The sequence below is a fragment of the Hirundo rustica genome, chromosome W, assembly GCF_015227805.2.
Source record: "Hirundo rustica isolate bHirRus1 chromosome W, bHirRus1.pri.v3, whole genome shotgun sequence".
NCBI lineage: Eukaryota > Metazoa > Chordata > Aves > Passeriformes > Hirundinidae > Hirundo > Hirundo rustica.
The window spans coordinates 13,220,566-13,241,855 of NC_053487.1; the positions used below are offsets into that span (position 1 = coordinate 13,220,566).

Below are 21,290 nucleotides of genomic sequence, written 5' to 3' on the forward strand. Positions count from 1 at the left end.
AAAAAAAACACATTATACCCTTTTCACTGACAGTTCCTGTCGTATTGTAGAAATAAACCAGAAGTAGAAAGCAGCCATGTAGAGCCCCACACGACAAGTTGCTAAAGCCACTAAAAGAAAGAGTAAATCAAGTCAACTTGCAAAACTCAAAGCTGTTCAATTAGCCTTAAATATTGCTAAAAAAAAGAGTAGCCAAAGCTCTACCTCTATACCAATTCATAGATAGTAGCCAATGCTCTGTAAAGATAGCTAAAAAAGTAGAAAAAAGCTAATTAGCAGCGTAAAAAGAAACCAATTTAGGCTGCTAAAGAGTAAAAAGACATTGCTACCAGAGTAAAAAGACTACCTGTAAAAGTTCGCCACGTAGATGCCCACATCCCCAAAAGTAAAGCTAATAAAAAACATCAAAACAACAAGCAAGTAGATCAAGCAGCAAAAATAAAAGTCTCAAAGATTAATTTAGATTAAAAACACAAAAAAGAGTTGTTCCTAGCTCAATAAGCCCATAATGCCTCAAGTCACCAAAGCAAAAATGCCACCTATAAGTGAGCCCAAGACCAAAGAGTAAATCTAACCATAGACAGTATTTCTCAAGTTATCCATGACTGTAAAACGTGTGCTGCCATCAAACAAGCCAAGCAAGTAAAGCCCCTATAGTATAGCAGGCGATAGTCCAAGTATAAGTATAAAGAAGCCTAGCAAATTGACTACATCACCCTTCCCCAAACCCGCCAAAACAAGCGCTACGTGCTCACAATAGTAAAAGCCACCACGGAGTGGCTAAAGACCTACCCTGTACCCCATGCTACTGCCCAAAACACCATCCTGAGCCTTAAAAAGCAAGTCCTGTAAAAGCATAGTACCCCCAAAAAAATTAAGTCAAACAACAGGACTCATTTCAAAAACAGCCTTATTAACACCTAAGCTAAAGAACATAGCATTAAGTAAGTGTACCATATTCCCTACCATGCACCCGCTGCAAGCAAAGTAGAGAAGCACAATGCATTGTTAAAAACCCAATTAAAAGCATTAAGTAGAAAATCTTTCAAAAATTAAGAGCAGCATTTAGCAAAAGCCACCTAGTTAGTCAACACCCAAAACTCCACCAACCAAGCAAGCCCTGCGCAGGCTGAGCCTCTGCATACAATAGATAGAAATAAAGTCCCAGTAGTGCATGCCAGAAGTCTGTTAAAGAAGACAGTGTAGATCAAGTCTGCCTCAAGTTCAGACAAACCCATTCGTAAAGTTGTCTTTGCTCAAAGACCAAGTTGCACATAGTAAATAATGCAGAAAGATAGAACAACACGATGTGTACCTCAGAGAGATCTAATTGTTGAGTAAAAATCATTTACAAACATCACTGTCTGCTAAATGTTATTGCCATTATCTGTACATTAAACCACGCAGAATAAAATAAAAAGAAATGTGTAAGTAAGAGAGTATTGCTTATATTCTTTTTTTTTTCTGTGGAAAGAATAGATAAAAGTTTTATGTAGAATATATATTAGTTCTGTCTGTAAGTCAACGATATGAGAATAAGATGTAAAAGATGTCATAGAGTGACTGTGTATCCCCAATCGTCTGTTAAGTGCAGAGAAGAAGGCAAGCGCAGTTTATTTTTCCCCAAGAAAACTCTGCTCATCAAAGTAACCTTAAAGCAAAAGAGCTAAAACACAGCAAGACAAAAGAAGCTCTGTTGTTTTTTTTACCCCAGCAGTTAGTTAGTTTAGTGCTAGCGTAGTTAGACGCTGAAGATTAGCTGAAGCTTTTTGCTTTTTTTTCTTTTTCTTTTTTTGTCCTTTTTTCCTTCCTTTTTGCTTTTTTTGTCCTCTCCTCAGAACTGTTCCAACCTCTCCAGACTAAAAACCTGAAGAAGCACCAAGAGCCTCCACAAAAAACCCACCCCACCAAGACCAGCCCTGCACATCTCCTTTTCTCCCAACGTCAGCAGAGACAGAGCAGTAGAGCACAGTGACGACCCTCAAAGAGACTTTCTTTAAGTTTATTATCCCTCCATAAGCAGCACAAAGCTCTTATCATCGAGTATTATGCTAAGAGTGCTTTGCCTGTTTAATAAACAGGTTTTTTCCACTTCTCTCTGAAGAAATCTTTTTTCCCAAACCAGTTAAAAAAAGAAAGGAAAGCCCCGTAAAAAAGTTTCTCCCAAAATCTGCCTAAAACCACCACAGTTGATAAATCTCTAAAACATGCTGCTGGAACTAGGACGCAGGGTAGGACGAAAAAACTATAAACTGAACATACTCAGAACAAACTCCAGTATCTTTATAAGCTTCTTGTAAACTATAATCACCGAACCCAGCAAAATAACTATTCTAATTTGTGCATCTCTAATGTAAAAGCTGTATGTTAGGGACAATATTGGAGCTATTTCTGGGTAAGAAAACAAACCTAGGGACTAGAAAGGTATTAAGACCTCAAAAAAGCTTAGGGAACAGAAATGCAGAAAAGACTCCATTCTAAGAGACATTAGGAATTCAAGAAGCAACATGGCTACTGTCTGTTTAATCCCCACTCAAAGGACAAACAAAAAAATGCAGTTAATAATAATCAATACAAGTTTTTTCCACTCTCTTGTGCCCCATGTTGGGCACCAGTTAGAAGTATGTCTTGGTTTGGGACAAATTTGGGAGAAAACCCCTGTATAGGATCCCTCTAAGGAAGCAAACCCAAGTGGCCCCTCCCTCCAACCGGTCCGGTAAAAAAAAAAAAAAAAACCCTTTGGAGAAAAGTGGAAAAAACTATTTTACTAAACAAATGAAGTGCATACAAGTATAAAGAATGAATAATATGAAACAATAAAACCTCTCCTTCTGAAGTGAGATGGCAAATTGAGAAAGTTCTTGCCGTGGGTGTAGCTTGGCTCTCTCTCTCAGTGCTTCTCCTCAGTCCCAGTCTCTCCGGCGCTGCTGGAAAATGCCGAGGTCCAGGCCCCGGTGGGCCGCAGGTGCAGCCCCCAGTGCTCCCCTGGGTTTTCAGTCCAGAGCAGGTTTAAACAGTTCCAAGAAAAAGGAAAAAAAAACAGTCCAGGGAACTTCTCTGCCCTAGCTAGCTGAAACTAACTAAAAGCAAAACAAGATCTCTGTCCTGCAGTCTCTCCAAGCTTCCACCGAACACGCTGTCTGCAGCAGAATGTGGAGGAGTCAGGCAGTTTTCTCAAAACAAACTCTGCGCTTCTCCTTGCTCTTACAACCAGTCTTAAAGGCACAGGACTCAATATACAGCACAAACAGAACAGACGATTGGGGATACAAGCATCATAAAGTTACCCTAGGACAGGGGCAGAGTCAGAGGAGAGGGTAGTGCCAGGGGCAGCACCGAAGGGAAGGAGGGGTCTGGGGAGAAGAAGGGATTGCGGGAAGGAGGGACAGACAAAGGGAGAGACTCCTCGTGGCTCGGGAGCACATGGCTTCGGCCATTTTGGACAAAGGAATCCCCTCCATCTTGTGACCCCCCCCACCTGGGGACCACTAAGATGGGAGGTTTGAGCACTCAGACTGCCTGCAAAGGTACAAGCTGGGGAAAATTCACAAAGAACTGGCTTTTTTCCCTTTTCATTTTGCTTTTGCAATGCAAACTTAATTTTTAAGCTACAAAAAGCAAAATTTGCATTTTCTTTATTATTAGAGGAGCCAGATTCAACTATTTTTTTTGTTATAGCCTACCAAAATTCTGGGAAGCTTATTTGCTCTAAGGATAAATGTGGAAACTGAGAAAACAACCACAGAGTTAATTTTTTCAGCTGTTTCTTTGAACTATGGGTCCCCCCATCATCCAAGGCACTTAAAATTTGGTAATAGACTCTTTTTTGAGACACAGACAGCCTAGCACCCATTTTTGGCTCAGATTTTGAGTTTCTGTGTCCCCTTTAACTGTGACTGAGAAACTGAAAGGAAAAAATCCTCGCTGGAGAGAAAAAAAAGCAAAAAAGGGGAAACAGTTTACTTTTCTTTCTTTCCCAATCACTCCTTTTGCCTGAGACTGACCCTTTTTGGTGCAAAAAGAGCTTCTAGTCCCATATCCCAGGGTCATATTTCCACGAACATGTGGTCACCTTCCCAGGGAGCAGCCTGCCGTTTGGGGGGCTTCTTCGCAGCACTCCGGTGGTGTGATATATGTACTAAAGTTAATTCGTGTTAATAAGATATAAAATGTAATACAAGCCATATAAATATAAGTTTTGTATAAACTAGCATGTTATAAGTTAAGTTTTGTTCAAACTAGCACATTATGAATTAACTCAGGGGAAGGTGGTTCAACAAAATAAAGGAATTTCTCTAGCCTGAAAAAGCATGGGAGGGACACAAGGAAAAACATGATTGGAATTACCAGAAAAGGTGACAAGAAAATGCCGCTGCCGAGAATCCTTGAAAGAGAACAAAAGGCGACGGAAAACGGAAATGATAGCCCGGAGGACCAGATGATTACCTCAGATCAATATCTAGATCGTCCCCGTCAGGAATTAACATCTCCACACCACACCTGGACCCAACCATTAACAGTATTGTCCTCCTCCGCCGACCTATTCAGACTCCCAGAACTGAGACCTGCATGATTAATGAAGATGCCCCGGAGGAAGGACCATCGAAATCCCGAGCCTCTCTCCGCGATCCAGTGTATAAAAAGAGACTGCTGCAAACCAAAAATGTGAACTTGGGGGATAACAGACTGCCAGAGTATGTTATCGTTGTTCACCCGGCGCCGACCCCGGGCTCGACGCTGTCCTTTTAATTGTGGCTGTCCGAGACTGTTATTTTGTCTCTCAATAAAATTCCAAATTTTGATTTATCTAATTTGGTCCATCTTATTTATAACAATTCTGGTGACCCCGATGTGATTGGAGTGATACCAGGACCCCCGGACCCCTGTCTCTGACCAGGAGGCGCCCTGCTGAATTCAGCGGCCTGGCGGAGCTGGGGAAGCCAGGTGGAACCAATAAACCACATGACGGACTTAACAGCTAAAAGCCACACTTAAAAGGGAAATAAAATGAGGTCAGAGCTCTCAGGGAACTCGGGGAGGTCTGGGGAACAAGACCTCCGGAGCCGTGGCGAAGAAAATCTACTCGTAAAAGTCTACGTGCACAAAGAGCCCACGCAGGAAAAGGATCATAAGTATTGCGTGGTTGAGTGGGGGTGACCGAGCGTGTGAAGTGAGACGTGATTTTATCACAAAGCGAGTGGGACCCCAAAACCACAGTTCCACTTCCCCGCGAGGGGTGTGGTCAGTTGCGGGGGAAGCGAAAGTTTAGAGAGTACAACACACCTCACACATCAAGCCCAGAAACTCAGAGAATTTTCAGAAGGGGGATCGGTCACAGGAAAGCTAAAAGGGAAGGGTACGTCCTTAAAAGAGTTCCGGGACTAGTAAACTTTTCAGCCTAAGACCAGGAACAGTCCAAAGGAGAGAGTGAGGAGTAAAGAGAGCTCGCAATCACCAGAGAAAACCCCGAGAAGGAGCGATCACCCTTAAAAGGCCAGTATCTGGTGGACCCACAACATGGGGCAAAAGAAAAGAAAACCCAAAGAAAAGTCACAGGGAAGTCCAAGAAGGGAACTGTTAAAAGTATCCCTAAAATCCCGATGGAAAGTCCTTTGAGATGAATGTTAGAACATTAAGAGGAATGTTCTATGAGAAAAAAAAGTCTAAGAAACAAATGATACACTACTGTATCGAAATATGAGAGAGAGTAGAAGTACAGAATCATGTAATATAGCCTGTCTTTAGAACATTTGAGAAATGGATTTGTACAACTTTGGTAAATTCTATAAAGGAGGGAGGGAGTAAAGAGAAACATGAGTATGCACAAATTTGGGGAAAAATCGATGCTAGATTTCTGCCAGTAAAACAAAAGGGTCCTGGGACCGCCTCAGGTAATAGGTGGGAACCTTTAGATAACATTCCCCCACCTTACCTTGTACCTTCACCCCCCTCCCCTTCCAAACTAGAGAAGTCCACGGGACCCCGTGGGAGCAGGGTTCCCCTCAGGACAGGGGACCCCCGGCCCCATGCCATTGCCCTCCTTTTGATTTATTAAAGAAATATGGGTATTGATCTAGTATCGATACCCAACTGTGACGGACAAAAACTCTCTAACAGTTTAAAGTTAGAAAGTGTATGCTTATTACGGCTGGGCAGCATGCGGGATATTTCCCTAATTCGCACTGCGAAATTCACAGGTAATTACAAAGTCTTTTATTTACAAAAGTGTTGAATATCCAAAATACAAATGCATATTCATACCCCTGTCACCTCCCATTCCTCGCTTCATATGCTAATTGACAAAAAGGCTATTAAGCATGCGTACTTTGTTTCTTAAAATGAGTCGGGGGTCTATTCTGGGGAGGGGTCACCTAAAATGAGGAAGTAAGATGAGTCTTCCTCGTCCTGACCTTTCTACCTTTTCAATGCATTCGTGACAAATGATTCCTTGGTAGAACTTACAGTTTCCTGTGTTCAATGGGTGCTTTAAGCAGGAAATCTGCAGCTATCTTATGTCCTATTTACTGCATTTTGTTTTTCATTACAAGGACAACTACATAAACATAAACCTGACAAGAAATGAGTTACAAGATCCAGGGTAGCTTATCTAAGATCCGGCTTCTGTTAACTGCGAACAAAGATTACCTATCTACTTCAGCTAATTCAGCAACTTATTATCTTAACTTTCCTAAAAATCCTTAGTTCCTCAAAATTAACGTCTCATTCCCCACTTCTTCTTTGAAATGAGTAAATTCTTTTACTCAGTATACAGAGTCTTCCTCATCTATCCAAGCTGTACAGCTAGTGTCTCTCAAGACCAAGCCATATGCCTTTGACAGTGATGTTAAAGCTGCCACTCGTCGTAGCATCCTCCAATTCCAAACAAGTATTACAATGGATAACACTAAACTTATGCTGACCAAAATAAGCAACGCAGCTATAGGGTGGATTAAGGTATTCAATATTCCGGTTGCTGTTGGTGACTACTCAAAAAGCACATCCCACCAATGATGAGACAAATGTTCCTCAAGCCTTTTAAAAACGCCTTTGATGGTCTCTGTGTCATGGTGTATAGTCACAGCCTTTCTTGGCACTGGTGGAGTAATCTTGGTCTGGTTCTTATGGTCCTCAGTACATACCTGAGTGATGTTAAAGTCAATGTCATAACCCCTTATCGCACACCCTTCTGTTTTGAGCCTAAACTCTAGACATTTACTCAAGCATTTATCACAGCATTCAGGACTAACCCTGATGAGTTTCATGGGTGGATGGTAAGCCTCGTGGAACCCATCCTGTATGAATGCATACTTACATCCCCAAACATTTCTTCCCTCCCACAAGCTTGCATTTGTGACTTTTAGTATCTTGTTTAAAGCCTTACGAGAGTAAGGATCATAGGCTCTTCCTTGGCACTGGTATATCCCAGGCACATTATACCTTTGTGGTATTGCGTTGACTCCTGTTATGGTTAAGGTAATTACTACAATAGTTACAACTTTCCACATAATGTCCAAAATAACTCTTAGTCCATTTATTCATTGTTCTGAGTGAGCTTCAGCTTCAGTTCGTTATCGCCTGGTGTGGCTTTCCAAATTCCTTCTGGGGCTTTCTTCACTCGGGAGTGATGGATCCAGGCCTTCTGTTCTTTGATCTTGATTGCAGTGAAGGTAGTGAGGAGCACCTGGAATGGTCCTTCCCACTGTGGTTCTAAGGTTTTTTCTGCAAAAGACTTAACATACACATAATCCCCAGGTTGTACATCATGTACTGGCCCATCTAGTTCTCTGTTTTGAGTTCCAGCCACATATTTCTCAATTTCTCTAAGTTGTTTATTTAGGGCCACCATATATCCATGTAGGGTTTCTTCCCCTACTTGAATGGATGCTGTTCCCTCTTGAACTGCATATGGCCTTCCATACAATATTTCAAAAGGGCTTAGTTTCTCTTTTGCTCTTGGTTTTGTCCGAATTCGCAACAAGGCCAATGGGAGAGCCTGAGGACAGGGCAAATTTGCTTCTTGCCCCAATCTTACAATTTGTTGTTTAATCAAATGGTTCATCTTTTCTACCTGGCCGCTAGATTGAGGGTGGTATGGGGTGTGCAATTCCCAGTCTATTCCCAGGTGGTGACTTATTTGCTGCACAATTTTCGAAATAAAGTGTGATCCCCTATCTGAGGATATGGTGGCTGGAACTCCAAATCGTGGTATTATTTCTTGCAACAGCGCTTTGGCCACCTCTCGGGCCTTAGCTGTCCTGGCAGGAAAGGCTTCTGGCCATCCTGAAAAGGTATCAGTTAACACCAATAGGTAACGATACCCTCCCTTCCTGGGCAGTTCTGTAAAATCAATTTGCCATTGTTGCCCAGGTCCACAACCTTTCCCAATTTGTCCCACTTTAGGCTTTGGGGTATTTTTAGGGTTAGTTCGGAGGCAAAGACTACACTGACGAGTTACTTGTATCATTGTGCCCTGCAATTTCCTGGCCATGATTCTTTCTTTCAAATGGTTATGCAAGGCATCTATTCCCCAGTGTGTTTTCTCATGTTCCCTCTGTACTAATGACCACAACAAATAGGAGGGTACTACAAGTTTCCCTTCTTCTGTTACAGCCCATCCCTCCTGGTTATAACTTGCCTTTTCTACCTTGATAAGATTCTTATCTTTCTTATTGTACACTGGCTTACCTTCAATAGAAACTTTTCCATCTGGAATCAATGCTGCCTCAACAGCCTCATCAGGTACCTCACCTTTTGCTGCTTCTTTTGCCTCTCTGTCCGCCAGCATATTCCCTTCTTCCAATTCAGAGCTCACTTTTTGGTGTGCCTTTATGTGCATTACGGCCACTCTCTCAGGTAGTTGTATGGCATCTAATAGCCTCAGTATCTCTTGTGCGTGTTTAATACTCTTGCCTTGTGAATTCAGCAGTCCTCTTTCCTTCCAGATGGCTCCGTGAGCATGAACCACTCCGAATGCATACCTTGAGTCCGTGTAGATGTTGATCTCTTTTCCTTTTGCCAGCTCTAGGGCTCGGATTAAGGCAATTATTTCAGCCTTCTGTGCAGATGTATTAGTTGGTAATGGCCCAGACTCTATTACCTCTCTGCTTGTGGTAACTGCATACCCAGCGTGCCTTCTTCCACTGACGACATAGCTGCTTCCATCAGTAAACCAGGTGTCAGCATCCTCAAGCGGAGTGTCCTTCAGATCTGGGTGGCTCGAGTAGGTGGCTTCAATGGTCTCCAGGCAGTCATGGATCACTGGTTCTCCCATACACCCGCTGAGGAAGGAAGCTGGGTTCACAATGTTAGTTACCACAATTTCAACATCATCTTGTTATACCAGTATGGCTTGGTAGTTCAGAAATCTCTGTGGGGAGAGCCAATGTCCCCCTTTTGCCTCAAGGACTGCAGACATTGTGTGAGATACTAGCACAGTCATCTTCTGGCCTAGGGTGAATTTGCGTGCTTCTTGGATGTTTATTGCTACTGCTGCAACTGCTCTGAGGCACCCTGGCCATCCTTTAGCTGCTGTGTCCAGTTGCTTGGAAAGATAGGCCACTGCCCTCTGGTACGGGCCTAAGTTCTGTGCTAATATTCCCAAGGCAATCCCCTGCTTCTCATGAGAAAAAAGGAAAAATGGTTTACTCACGTTTGGAAGTCCTAGGGCTGGAGCTGACATAAGGGCTTTCTTTAGTTGGTTGAAGGCTCGGGTTGCATCTTTTGTCCACTGAAGATCTCTGCTCCCTTCCGTGATCAAGGCATACAGAGGTTTAACAAGCAACCCATAGTTATAAATCCACAGTCTGCACCACCCTGTCATGCCTAAAAAGGTTCTTAGTTCTTTCACTGTCGGAGGTTTTGGGGTCTGGCATATTGCTTCCTTGCGATCCTGCCCCAGAGTCCTTTGTCCAGCACTTACTTCGTAACCCAGGTAAATAACTGTTTGCCTCACCATTTGGGCTTTCTTCTGGGATACTCGATACCCCTGCAGGCCTAGAAAGTTTAGGAGGCTTACCGTCCAGTCCACGCATGTCTCCTGGGTCTGGGTAGCTATTAAGAGATCATCCACATACTGGAGTAACTGTCCTTCTCCTGGTGGAGGTTCCCAGGACTCTAAATCCTTGGCAAGCTGTTCCCCAAATATAGTGGGGGAGTTCTTGTACCCCTGCGGTAACACACACCATGCGAGCTGAGTTTTTCTTCCAGTTTTAGGGCTTTCCCACTCGAATGCAAAAATTTTCTGGCTGGCTTCATGGAGAGGGAGGCAAAAGAAAGCATCCTTTAGATCTAGAACTGTAAACCAAGTTAGTTCAGGTGTTAAACGGGTTAACAAGGTGTAGGGATTGGCAACCACTGGATACAAGTCTTCAGTTACCTTGTTAACTGCCCTTAAATCTTGTACTAATCTGTATGACCCATCAGGTTTCTTTACTGGCAGAATAGGAGTATTAAAATCAGATTGACACTCTCTCAGTAGTCCTAGCTGCAGAAAGTTCTCAATAATTGGGCTAACCCCTTCTATATCTTCTTTCTTTAGGGGGTATTGTTTAACCCTTACTGGCTGTCCTCCTTCTTTAAGCCTGATTTGCACTGGTAGTGCATTCTTTGCTCTTCCTGGTATATTGGAGGCCCACACTCCTGGAAATACTTGATCCATTATTTTCCTAAAATTTTCCTTTTCACTTGCCACTTCAATTTCTTTGGTTATTAGCATTAAGCTTAACAGTTCTATATATTGTTGATCCTTTACCTCCAAACTAATTTCCCCATTTTTGAATATTATTCTTGCTTCCAGCTGCTCTAGCAAATCTCTGCCAAAAAGTGCAGATGGAGCATTAGGCATGTATAAAATCGATGGATGCCCCACTGTTTTCCCAATTTATACTTCAATGGTTTACAAAAATAAGCTCTTTCAGATTGGCCAGTTGCCCCCTTTACCATAACATAGTCATTGGTTACAGGTATTAGGGCCTTATTCAACGCTGAAAATGTTGCCCCTGTATCTATCAAAAATTTCACTTCTTTTTCTTTGTTCCCCAGTTTAACTATAACCAGAGGGTCCCCTAGGGTAGGGCCCTCCGGTCCCCTTCAGTCCTCTTTTATATGAGCAACTACTTTTTCCCTTTTCTGATCACCTTTTCTATGTTCATTACCCTTTCTTAATTCTGGGCACTGGTTTTTCCAGTGACCAAATTTCTTACAAAATGCACATTGATCTTTTCCTAGTTCGGATGGTCCTTGTTTTGGTGTACCTTGCCCATGTTTCCCTTTTTCTCCTTCTTTTACTGCTGCTGCTAGTTTCTTCATCCCTTGTTTATACCCTTCTTCCCGGTTACTAAAAACTCTCCAGGCCTCATCTAATAAAGTTTCTAAATTCCGGCTGTTTGGGCCCCGGATCTTCTGGAGTTTCCGCCTGATATCTCCTGTGGATTGTCCTAAAAATAAATTTATTAATTGCTGCGTTCCTTCATCAGATCCAGGATCCAGGGTGGTGTGTTGGCGCATTGCGTCTCGCAGGTGATCTAGAAATTCAGAAGGTGTTTGAGAGGGGCCCTGTTTGATAGCATATAAGGCTGACCAGTTTATGGTTTTGGGGATTGCTCTTTCTAACCCTTTTACTATTAGTTCTTGGTATCTCTTTAACCGTCCTAACCCCTCATCATCATTAGGATCCCAGCCTGGGTCTTGAAGGGGAAATACATCTTTAACATCCTCCTGTGTTGTCCTACAATCATCCTCAGCTAGATCCCCAGCTACTTTCAAAACTAATTGCTTCTCAGTTTCTGTTAAGGCATCAAGTAGCAGTTGCAGATCTGCCCAATCAGGTGAATGCTGCTTAACCATAAACTTCATTTTCTTAGCAACCTCTATTGGATCACTTCAATAGCCCTTAGCAATCCTTTCCCAAATTTCTAAATCAATTGAGGAAAAGAGAACTTTAATCAGTTTTGTTTCCCCATCAGAGGTTATTGCTTGTCTTAGAGGTGCTTGTACGACAACTCTGGTTTGTTTTCGGGTCCTTGATGCTATAGGTCCTCGTGAGGGAATCTTAGGACCTGGTGGGAGGGGTTCAGGTTCATCCCACTCACTGTCACTGCTAGGCAGTGGTGGATCCCAGGGTTTAGGAGTGGGTGGAGAAACCCCTACCTCAGTTGCTGTCCTCCCAAAGGAAGATGAAGCTAAAGATGAAGTGGGGGGGGTTGGAGTCAATGATGGTTCTGAATTTGTGTCCCCCACCACCCTCCTCCTTTCCTGCCTCCTAGGGGCTGGCTTAAGTATGTCTTCTGTCTCTTGTTCCAAAGCCTCTGCTTTGTGTACTTTGTCAGGATGGGTGCACCTCTGATTTATCGAGCAGGTTATTATCCTTTTCAAGGGCTAATACTAAAGGATCAGATGGTGACCTCATTCCACAATCCCTTTGCCACTCGGGATGATTCCTGAGAGTGAAAAACATATCAGCATAAGCTACTTCTTGCCACTTTTGTTCACGCCGAAGGAAAAGCATCAATTGTAATAATGTCTCATAGTCCAGTGTACTGTTTACTGGCCACTTCACACCTTCATCAAGTTTATATAATGGCCACCATTGTGTACAAAGCTTAGCAAGCTCCCTCTTAGTTTCGGTACCACCACAGCCCACCAGTTCTTTCCAGTGTGTTAAGATACACCCTAAAGGGCTTCCTCTGGGAATCTCTTTGCTCTCATTTGCCCCCATGTTTAGAATCCCTTTTGGTCCAAGATGTTACAAAACACAAAGTAGACAACTTCAATCGCGCTTCTCAGCACCAAAAATTTATCGGCTATTTCTGCTAGCTCTGGGCATAAGTTCTGGGCTCTCTGCTTTCTGCACACAATCAAAGCCTTTCCTCAGAGAGACCCAACTCCAAACACCAACCGATTTAGGCTCGCAAAGAAAATAGCCAGGGGTCCCTCACGACCCCAAACACACTAAATCCCTCCGTGAGAAGGAGGTGGGGGGGTAACCCTGATCCCACGCTGCCTCTCCACTCTGTGGTTAAGGACTACACCACCAGGACTTTAAAATATTGCCACACACTCTAGCAACTGCAAGCCTCACAAACAAGCAAAACCTTTTTCCCTTTAACTAAAACACTCACTCGCCAAAAGAACTTCTTAGGGTTTTACAGGGAGTTTAGAGACGCGGCCCAAAGCTGCAGAGGCCGGATTCCCCCGCGGTTACCAGGGAAACAAATCACCCCCTCCCAATTGCTGGGGCTGGCTCAAGTTTCAAACCTCCTTAGCTGCTTGCTCCTTTTAGTTCAAAACCAAACAATTTAAACTAACACAAATGCTTTTTTTTTTTTTTTTTTTTTTTTTTTTTCTCACCTAACAAAACGTCAGCAAAATCTTGTTGCCAAAAGCACTCGCTGTTCAAGCTCACACACAGTCTAATTCCCCTCCAGCACACAATCTGGATACAACACAAACACTTTAAATCCTTCCGTCCTGCAAACAGAGGTATCCCTCCGCTGATCAGGTGGGGAATTCAAAAGGTTTTTACAACTTCAAGCTTGCAAAACTCCTAAAACCATTTACACAGGTTACTAACACACTCCAAAATCACACAAATCAAAACGCTTACACAAACTCCCACAGACCACGATACATACGGTGCACCAATAATTCTTCCACACCTGAAGACACAAACACACAAAACCACGAGACCACAGAACACGGATCCGTTCACACCACACACACTCCGTGCACTCGGGGCCGCAATCGGGATTTTCCGGGACCCACAACGGGACCCTTCGCGTCCCAGCACGGGCTCGCCACACGGATTACGGATTGTCAAGGTACCTTTGAACCACAAACTGTAACCGGAGCCACCGCTGCTCCTAATACACGACAACAACACCGGTTATTTTACTGCCGCCGCTGCCCCATCACGGGACACGGACTACCAAGTCATCTTTAAACTGCAAGATTGTTATAAATGAGAGGACCAAATTCGATAAATCAAAATTTGGAAATTTATTAAGAGACAAAATAACAGTCTCGGACAGCCACAATTAAAAGGACAGCGTCGAGCCCAGGGTCGGCGCCGGGTGAACAACGATAACACACTCTGCCAGTCTGTTAGCCCCCAAGTTCACATCTGGGGTTTGCAGCAGCCTCTTTTTATACACTGGATCGCGGAGAGAGGCCTGAGATGATGTAAGTCCTCCATCTGAAGCAGCTTCATTAAGTATGCAAGTTTCAGTTCTAAGAGTCTGAATGGATCAGCGGAGGAGGACAATGCTGTGGATGGTCGGTTCCAGGTGTGGTGTAGACATGCTGATTTTGGCCGGAGACCATCGAGATACAGATCTGAAACCATCATCGGGTTCTCTGGGCTATCATCTCTGTGTTCCATTGCCCTTTGTTTCCTTTCAGCGATTCCTGGCAGTGACAGTCTTTTGTCCTCCTTTCTGGTAATTCTAATCAAGCTCTTTCCGTGTCCCTCCCAAACTTTTTTAGGCTAGGGATATTTTGTATTCTGTTGAATCCCCCTTCTTCCCAAGTTAACCCACAAAATGCTAAAACAAAACCTAACTTCTAACATGCTACTTTATACAGGACTTATAATCATACATTCAGTATTACAATTTATATTCTATTAACATGAAGTAACTTCAGAGCAGATGTTACATTCCTTTTTAACGATCTGTAGCCAAAGCATGTTTGTGTCTCTCTCCTGGTAGTTAATGCATGTTTGTGTCTCCCTCCTGGTAATTCTTAATCATGTTATGTCTCATGCTTCCCCCTCCCTTGTCCTTTCAAGCGAGAGGAATTCCTGCACCCTCTTCTGAGTTGCTTAACTCTGAGTTAACTCAGAGTTTGTTGGATTAAAATAAAACCTTACATTTATTTAGATGATATTAAATTTTATCTATCAACACAAATTAACTTTAGGACATATATCACAATCCCCCCTCTTCTAAATTCACCAATTTAATTCGTGTTCTGGTTATAGTCTTTTTTCTCTATCAAGATAAAAAAGCCTCTTAACCATTTTTAATTATTCAGGTTATATTTCTCCAGTTGTCTCGTTCCAATAGGTTTTTTCTATGCTTCCTTCCTGCATTCGAGCTTCAAATTTTTCTAACACCTGAGCAGCTTTACTCCTTTTCTCACTCAATTTCATGATTTTTGGGACTGCCTTTGTTTTATTTGCTCCCCCTGAGGCCAATCCAGGGTCCATAGGGAGTGCTGCTATTTGCATTCCCTGGACTACTGTATGGATTAATCTAATTAGACAGGGTATCAGACAGGGCAAGAAGACTAATCCAGCTACAGAACATAGGATAAAAAATCCCACCTTTTTCCACCAATCTCCTGCCCCAAATAGTTGATCTTACCAAGAGGCTTGGAGTATAGAGTTCCATTTCTGTACTGGGACATGTGCAACCTTTTTAATTTCTGCAGCTAAATCTCTAATTGTTTCTCCATAGTCATTGATTTCTATGCAACACTCTGAGTCATTAAATTTTCCACACACACCCCCTTCTTCTGCCAATAAATAGTCCAGGGCAATTCTATTTTGGTATACAAATGCTCTCATCTGCGAGTGCTGTCGGGCTAACAGCTCTAGAGCATTCGAAGTGTGATTTGAAACTATTTCTACTACAGCCTGTAACCTGATCAATCGATTTAATTAGTATACTGGGGTTCGGTAGCCCCAGCTCCCATCTTGGGCCCATGTGGCAGGGCCATAATACTCTATAATGCGCTCTGCAGGCCACTCCTCCTCTCCCCATTTCTGATTCCCCCCTACCTGTGGAAATTCTCTCTTTATCTCTCGTCTCCTCCTGCTGAGAGTCTCATATAAAGGAGCCCCTAGTAAATTACTGCCCGTTCGGGGAAGTGTAAAGAATGAGGGTCTAATCATTCCTAGGGTGCAGGACCCTTTCCACTTACGGGGTAGCTCGCTATAAGCTTTCTTCCCACAAATCCAGTAGATTCCACTTGGGGCTTTCCATCTGATATATATGTTTTCTGGGTTTTCCCAAAATCCCGCTAAGTCAGTCAGGGAATAGTATGGGTTAGCATTTGTTACCTGGTGCTAGCAGAGTCTAATTTCTTCTATCCATTTACACCCTTCTTCTCTTTTCTTTCCCCAATACCCGTTAAGGGGTTCGGGTTGCCACATTTTGGACTTATTATTAGAATTTACGGTTAGGGTGGATAGGCATGGGGTGTAACCTACTGTCTCACTGTAGGTATTTCCTTCCCTGATAATGCAAATTGTCCCTATTACCCATTCATCCAGTGTCCATCCCTCTGGTCTAGTCATTGTTTTTAAGATTTTGTTATCCCATCTGAGCAGTTGTTCAGGGGCCAAACTCTTACCTTTCCAGGGCCACCTTTCTGCTGATCTCAATCCCCCACAGATCCAGCAGTTAGTTAGCCCCAATTCGGTGGCAATTTCTTGCACTAAATCCAGGAAGAGATTCTTGCTGGAGGCCGACAGGCTCCAGTCACTAGATTCTCTTTCTAATTGCTCATATTGCTCACTAAGTGTCCTCATCCTTTCTTGCTCCATTCTTTTCCTCTTTGCTTCTAATTCCTGCCTTTTTAGCTCTAAGGCTACCTTTTGTATCTTGTTTTCTGGGTCCAATCCTTCTTCATCTTTAGAAAAACAAAGCATCTTTTCTAGTTTCAGACATACCCTTTCATCATTCTCACTCAGCAAATCCAGCAATATGGGTCCTCCGCTTAAAGAATTGGTTTGCAATTTCTTATTCTGTCCTACCCAATATGTTTTCCCGTTAAGGGTACACATGTCTAGCTTTTTCTTATCATAACACAATTGGTTCACTTGTAAGTATCCCACAAAGGTACTTTCCTTCTTCCCCCCAATCCATACAGTTTTATTACATTCCATGCAGGTGGGAATAAAAGGTAAGCCTTTTAGTTCCTTTCTTTTCCTAGACATTGCCAGCGGGTTATTGGTTTTGTTCATTTGAAGCCCACTATTCAATTTGTAGTCCCCTCCCTTTTGCAATGTAGACCAGTCTACTCGTACCCTGGATTTCGAGACCTGATCCCAGGTAAGTTCTGAGTGAACCTCTGGGGGGTCAGTTCCTTTCCCCGTCTCCTCCTTGAGGTTGGGGAGGCCATTCGTGGGGTACACGGCTAGGCTCATGGTCACCAGGGTTACCCACAGGCATATCCCTCTGCTCAACCCTTCGCCCGTTGGGGTGCCACCAACGGCGGGGTAAACCATCTTCCTGGCAGCAGGGATATTCTTCAGGGTTCCTACAGGTGCTCCTTTGAGCGTATCACCTTTTGAATTGTTCCCACCTGGCTAATTTCACTTGGTCAGCTAAACAGGGTACTTTCACTGTTCTCCTGCACTCAATCACGAGTGGCTCCGCTCTTTTATTTAGTCCTCCCCTTATTCCGTTTGTGAAATAATGAAACCACTCAGGAGAATCTAATTCAAAAAGACCCGATTCTGTGGCAATGTATAGAAATAGATTTGTAAGCTTGGTCTCCTCCTCAAAGCAATGTTCACATAAACCCCACGGCCTGGCCCCTCTGTAACAATGAGTCACCCAAATCTGCTTACAATACCCACACTTAAAATGAGCAAAGGGATAGCAGGGACATCCTGCTTGGTTACAACTTATCCGATAAGCGCTGGTCATTAGGTTTCCCGATGTATCTTCAGCTTTAAGTCTCCCGGAGCTGAGGTGACTTTCCACTGCGGAGAGCTGCTTTTCTGTTCAACTCTTTTCACCCGAGATGAGTGTGTCCAACCCTTTTCTGCTGTCCTCACTGCTGTGTCAGTGGTGAGGAGGACGAGAAAAGGTCGCTCCCAGTGCGGTGACAATGGGGCTTCTTTCCACGTCTTGATCAGCACCTGGTCTCCCGGCTGGATTTTGTGAATAGCAAATCCCAGAGGTGTGCCTTGTGCTATTAGTCCGCGTTTTCGGAGCTCCTGTAAATTTTTGTTAATTAAGACAAGATAAGACTGGATCTGGCAATCTTCTATTCGGGGGTGTCCAACCGGCATTCCATGCTCATATGGCATTCCATATAGCATTTCAAAGGGGGACAAACCAGAACCTGAATGGGGTTGGGTCCTAACATTTAGGAGAGCTAAAGGAAGGCACCTCACCCATGACATTTTAGTTTCTAGCATAAGTTTTGATAATTGAGCTTTTAGAGTCTGATTCATTCTTTCTACCTGGCCTGAACTCTGAGGGTGCCAAGGAGTGTGATATTCCCATCTGATCCCCAAGGCCTCTGCTAAGTGTTTTATAATCTTTGATGTGAAGTGGGTTCCTTGATCTGAATCTATGGAGTCAGGGATCCCATATCTAGGTACTATTTCTTCCAGTAACCTTTGAGCCACGGTTTGTGCTGTTGCCCTGGGGCTAGGGAATGCTTCCACCCAATGTGTTAATTGGTCTACTATTACCAGTAAATACTTATACCTTCTTATTTTGGGTAGCTCAGTGAAATCTTCTTGAATCCTCCCAAAGGGGCGGTATGCTAAAGGTCGTCCTCCTGGTATATTTTGCCTGATTCTTGACTTATTAATTTTCTGACACACTAGGCAATTCTGAACTTCTTGCTTCGCTAATTCGAAGATACCTTTGCATCCAAAAAACTTCAGGAACTGGTCTGCTAATGCCTGAGTTCCCCAGTGGGTTTGAGAATGCAATCTCTTCAGTATCTTTCGGGCATATGCTTTTGGAATTAATTCTCGACCGTCAGTGAGTTTCCATTTCCCATCCTCTAATGTACCTCCTATCTTTCTAAAATCCTCGATTTCTTTTTCTGTGGGATGCGGAGGAAATTCCTGGGGACCTTTTGGTATGTTCTCAGGGATTTCAAGGGTGAGAAGAGCTGCTTTTCTGGCTTCCTGATCGGCCAAATTATTTCCCCTTATTCTGAATTGTAATCCTGCTTGATGACCCTTTACATATACTACGGCAATAGCTTTTGGTTCTCTTACTGCTTCGAGGATTTGTCTTATTAAGTCCTCATGCACGAGGTTTTTTCCTCGAGTGTTTATTAGTCCCCTTTCCTCCCAAATTTTCCCAAAAGTATGTACCACCCCAAAAGCATACTTAGAGTCAGTAAAGATGGTCCCTGTTTTCCCTTTTAGCTCTCTTAGGGCTTGTAGTACTGCATACAATTCACATGCCTGAGCTGACCAAGAAGCGCTTAGGGGACCTGATTTGACCACCTCCCCGGTTTTCCCATTTATGATGGCATACCCTGATTTTCTTTTCCCTTCTATGTCTCGGGCCGACCCATCTACAAACCATTTCTCCCCCTCATCTAATTCTTCATCTTCTAAGTCTTCCCTTACTTTTGTCTGCAATTCTATCAAGTCTGAACAAATATGCATAGGCTTCCCCAGTGCTTCCCCATACAGAAATCCTGCTGGATTGCTTGCTTGGGTTGTTCTCAATTCCAATTCTGGAGCATGGATGAGGATGGCCTCATACTTTAAAAGCCTTGCATCCGTGAGCCATTTTTCAGCTTTTTGTTGTAAGATAGTTCTCACATTGTGTGGGGTATAGACTACCATATGAGCTCCAAATGTGAACTTTTTAGCTTCTTCTACTAATAAGGCCACAGCTACTATGGCCTGCAAACATGTGGGCCATCCCCTGCTTACAGGGTCTAATAATTTTGAAAGGTAGCTTACAGGTTTTTTATCTCCAGCCCATTCCTGTGTTAAAACCCCGTAGGCTGTGTGATTACTTACATCCACAAATAACTGGAACTTTTTGTTTATGTTGGGGAGGCTTAAGACAGGTGCAGTTACCAAGGCTTCCTTTAGTCTTTGCAGTTCCTTGTCATCCTGTTCAGTCCATTTTATCTTGTCCTTTGTCAATTTTTCGTATAGGAATTTTGCCTTATCACTATACCCCTCTATCCACTGCCTACAATAACCCAACAGCCCCAACAATTGGCGTACTTGCCTTTTGTTCTTGGGGGAAGGCAGTTCTAAAATCCCGGCTATTTTTTCTGGATCCAACTTTTTCTTTCCTCTTCTGAGCCAGTGTCCGAGATATTTTACTCCTGGCTCGGTGAATTGTAATTTCTGTTTAGACACCTTCAAACCCTTTTCCCCAAAAAAGTTTAATAATTCAATGGTACACTCCCTTACATCCCCTTCTGTTTCACCAGCCACTAATAGGTCATCTACATACTGCAAAATCTTTGTCCCTTTCCTGGGAGAAAATTGACTTAGCAATTGCTCTAGGGCTTGTCCAAATAAATTGGGTGAATCCACAAACCCTTGAGGAAGTGAGGCCCATCTTAGCTGTTGTTTGCGATTAGTGTCAGGGTCTTCCCATTGGAATGCAAAGAAGTCCCGACTGCCCTCGGCTAAAGGGCAGGTCCAGAATGCATCTTTTAGATCTATGACACTATACCATGTGTCCTCGGGGGAGACTCTATTTAGAAGAGTATATGGATTGGCAACTACAGGAAACCGTGTCTTTGTCCTTTTATTTATTGCTCTTAAATCTTGCACTAACCTATAGCTTCCATCTGTCTTTTTAATGGCTAAAATTGGGGTGTTATGCCTTGACATGCAAGGTTCCAAAATGCCCTTTTTTATTAGATCTTCTATGATGGGTTTCAGTCCCCGTCTTCCTTCTAAAGGGATAGGATATTGTCTGATCCTTGTGGGGTCCTCGGGTCTCTCTATTTCAACTGAAATAGGGGTCATGTCTAGCTTCCTGGCCTCTCTCCCTGTGTGCCATACTTTAGGGTTAATTTTATCTTCATCCTCACATGTTAGTTTATATATGCTAACTATGATCCGTGAATCCCTTACAATTAAGTTAATACCCAGTGCTACTATCAGATCCCTTCCTAACAAGTTATAATCAGCTTCCTCCACCAATAACATGTCCCCGCAACAAAATTTAGTATCTGATTCAATTTCTACATTCTTTACTATGGGAACTTTAAAAGGTTCCCCTTTTGCCCCTATAACCACCATAAAGTCCTTGCTGACCTGGCATCCTGGGGGTAACTGTTTAAATGTGCTTTTCTCGGCCCCAGACTCTACTAAAAAGTCCATCTTCGTTCCCTTGGGTCCAATTTTTAATGTTATCAAGGGCTCTTCTGATGTTATGGACCCCAAAATGTAGAGCCCCTGACATCCCTAATCTTCTTGAAACATCCTTTCATCCCTCATCCTTTTCGGGCAATCCCTTTTTACGTGTCCTTTTTTCTTACAGTAAAAGCATTCCAACCCCTCTGCTCGATTCACCGGGGTCCCTTTCTGTGGACGCACTGGTCCCTTCGAT

At 43.2% G+C, this 21,290-nt stretch overlaps 1 protein-coding gene across 1 annotated transcript in view; it reads right to left on the reverse strand.

Moving 5' to 3' along the window:
- Window positions 1-5,332: 5,332 nt before the first annotated feature.
- LOC131378756 (uncharacterized) overlaps window positions 5,333-21,290 on the reverse strand; it is a 100,710-nt gene continuing 84,752 nt past the window's right edge. Inside the window, exons 5-7 of the mRNA XM_058423938.1 lie at window positions 13,604-13,770; window positions 9,403-10,248; window positions 5,333-5,343 (exon numbers count right to left, since the gene is read on the reverse strand). Of these exons, the coding sequence (XP_058279921.1) occupies window positions 5,333-5,343; window positions 9,403-10,248; window positions 13,604-13,770 (1,024 nt within the window). The remainder of the gene's footprint in view (window positions 5,344-9,402; window positions 10,249-13,603; window positions 13,771-21,290) is intronic.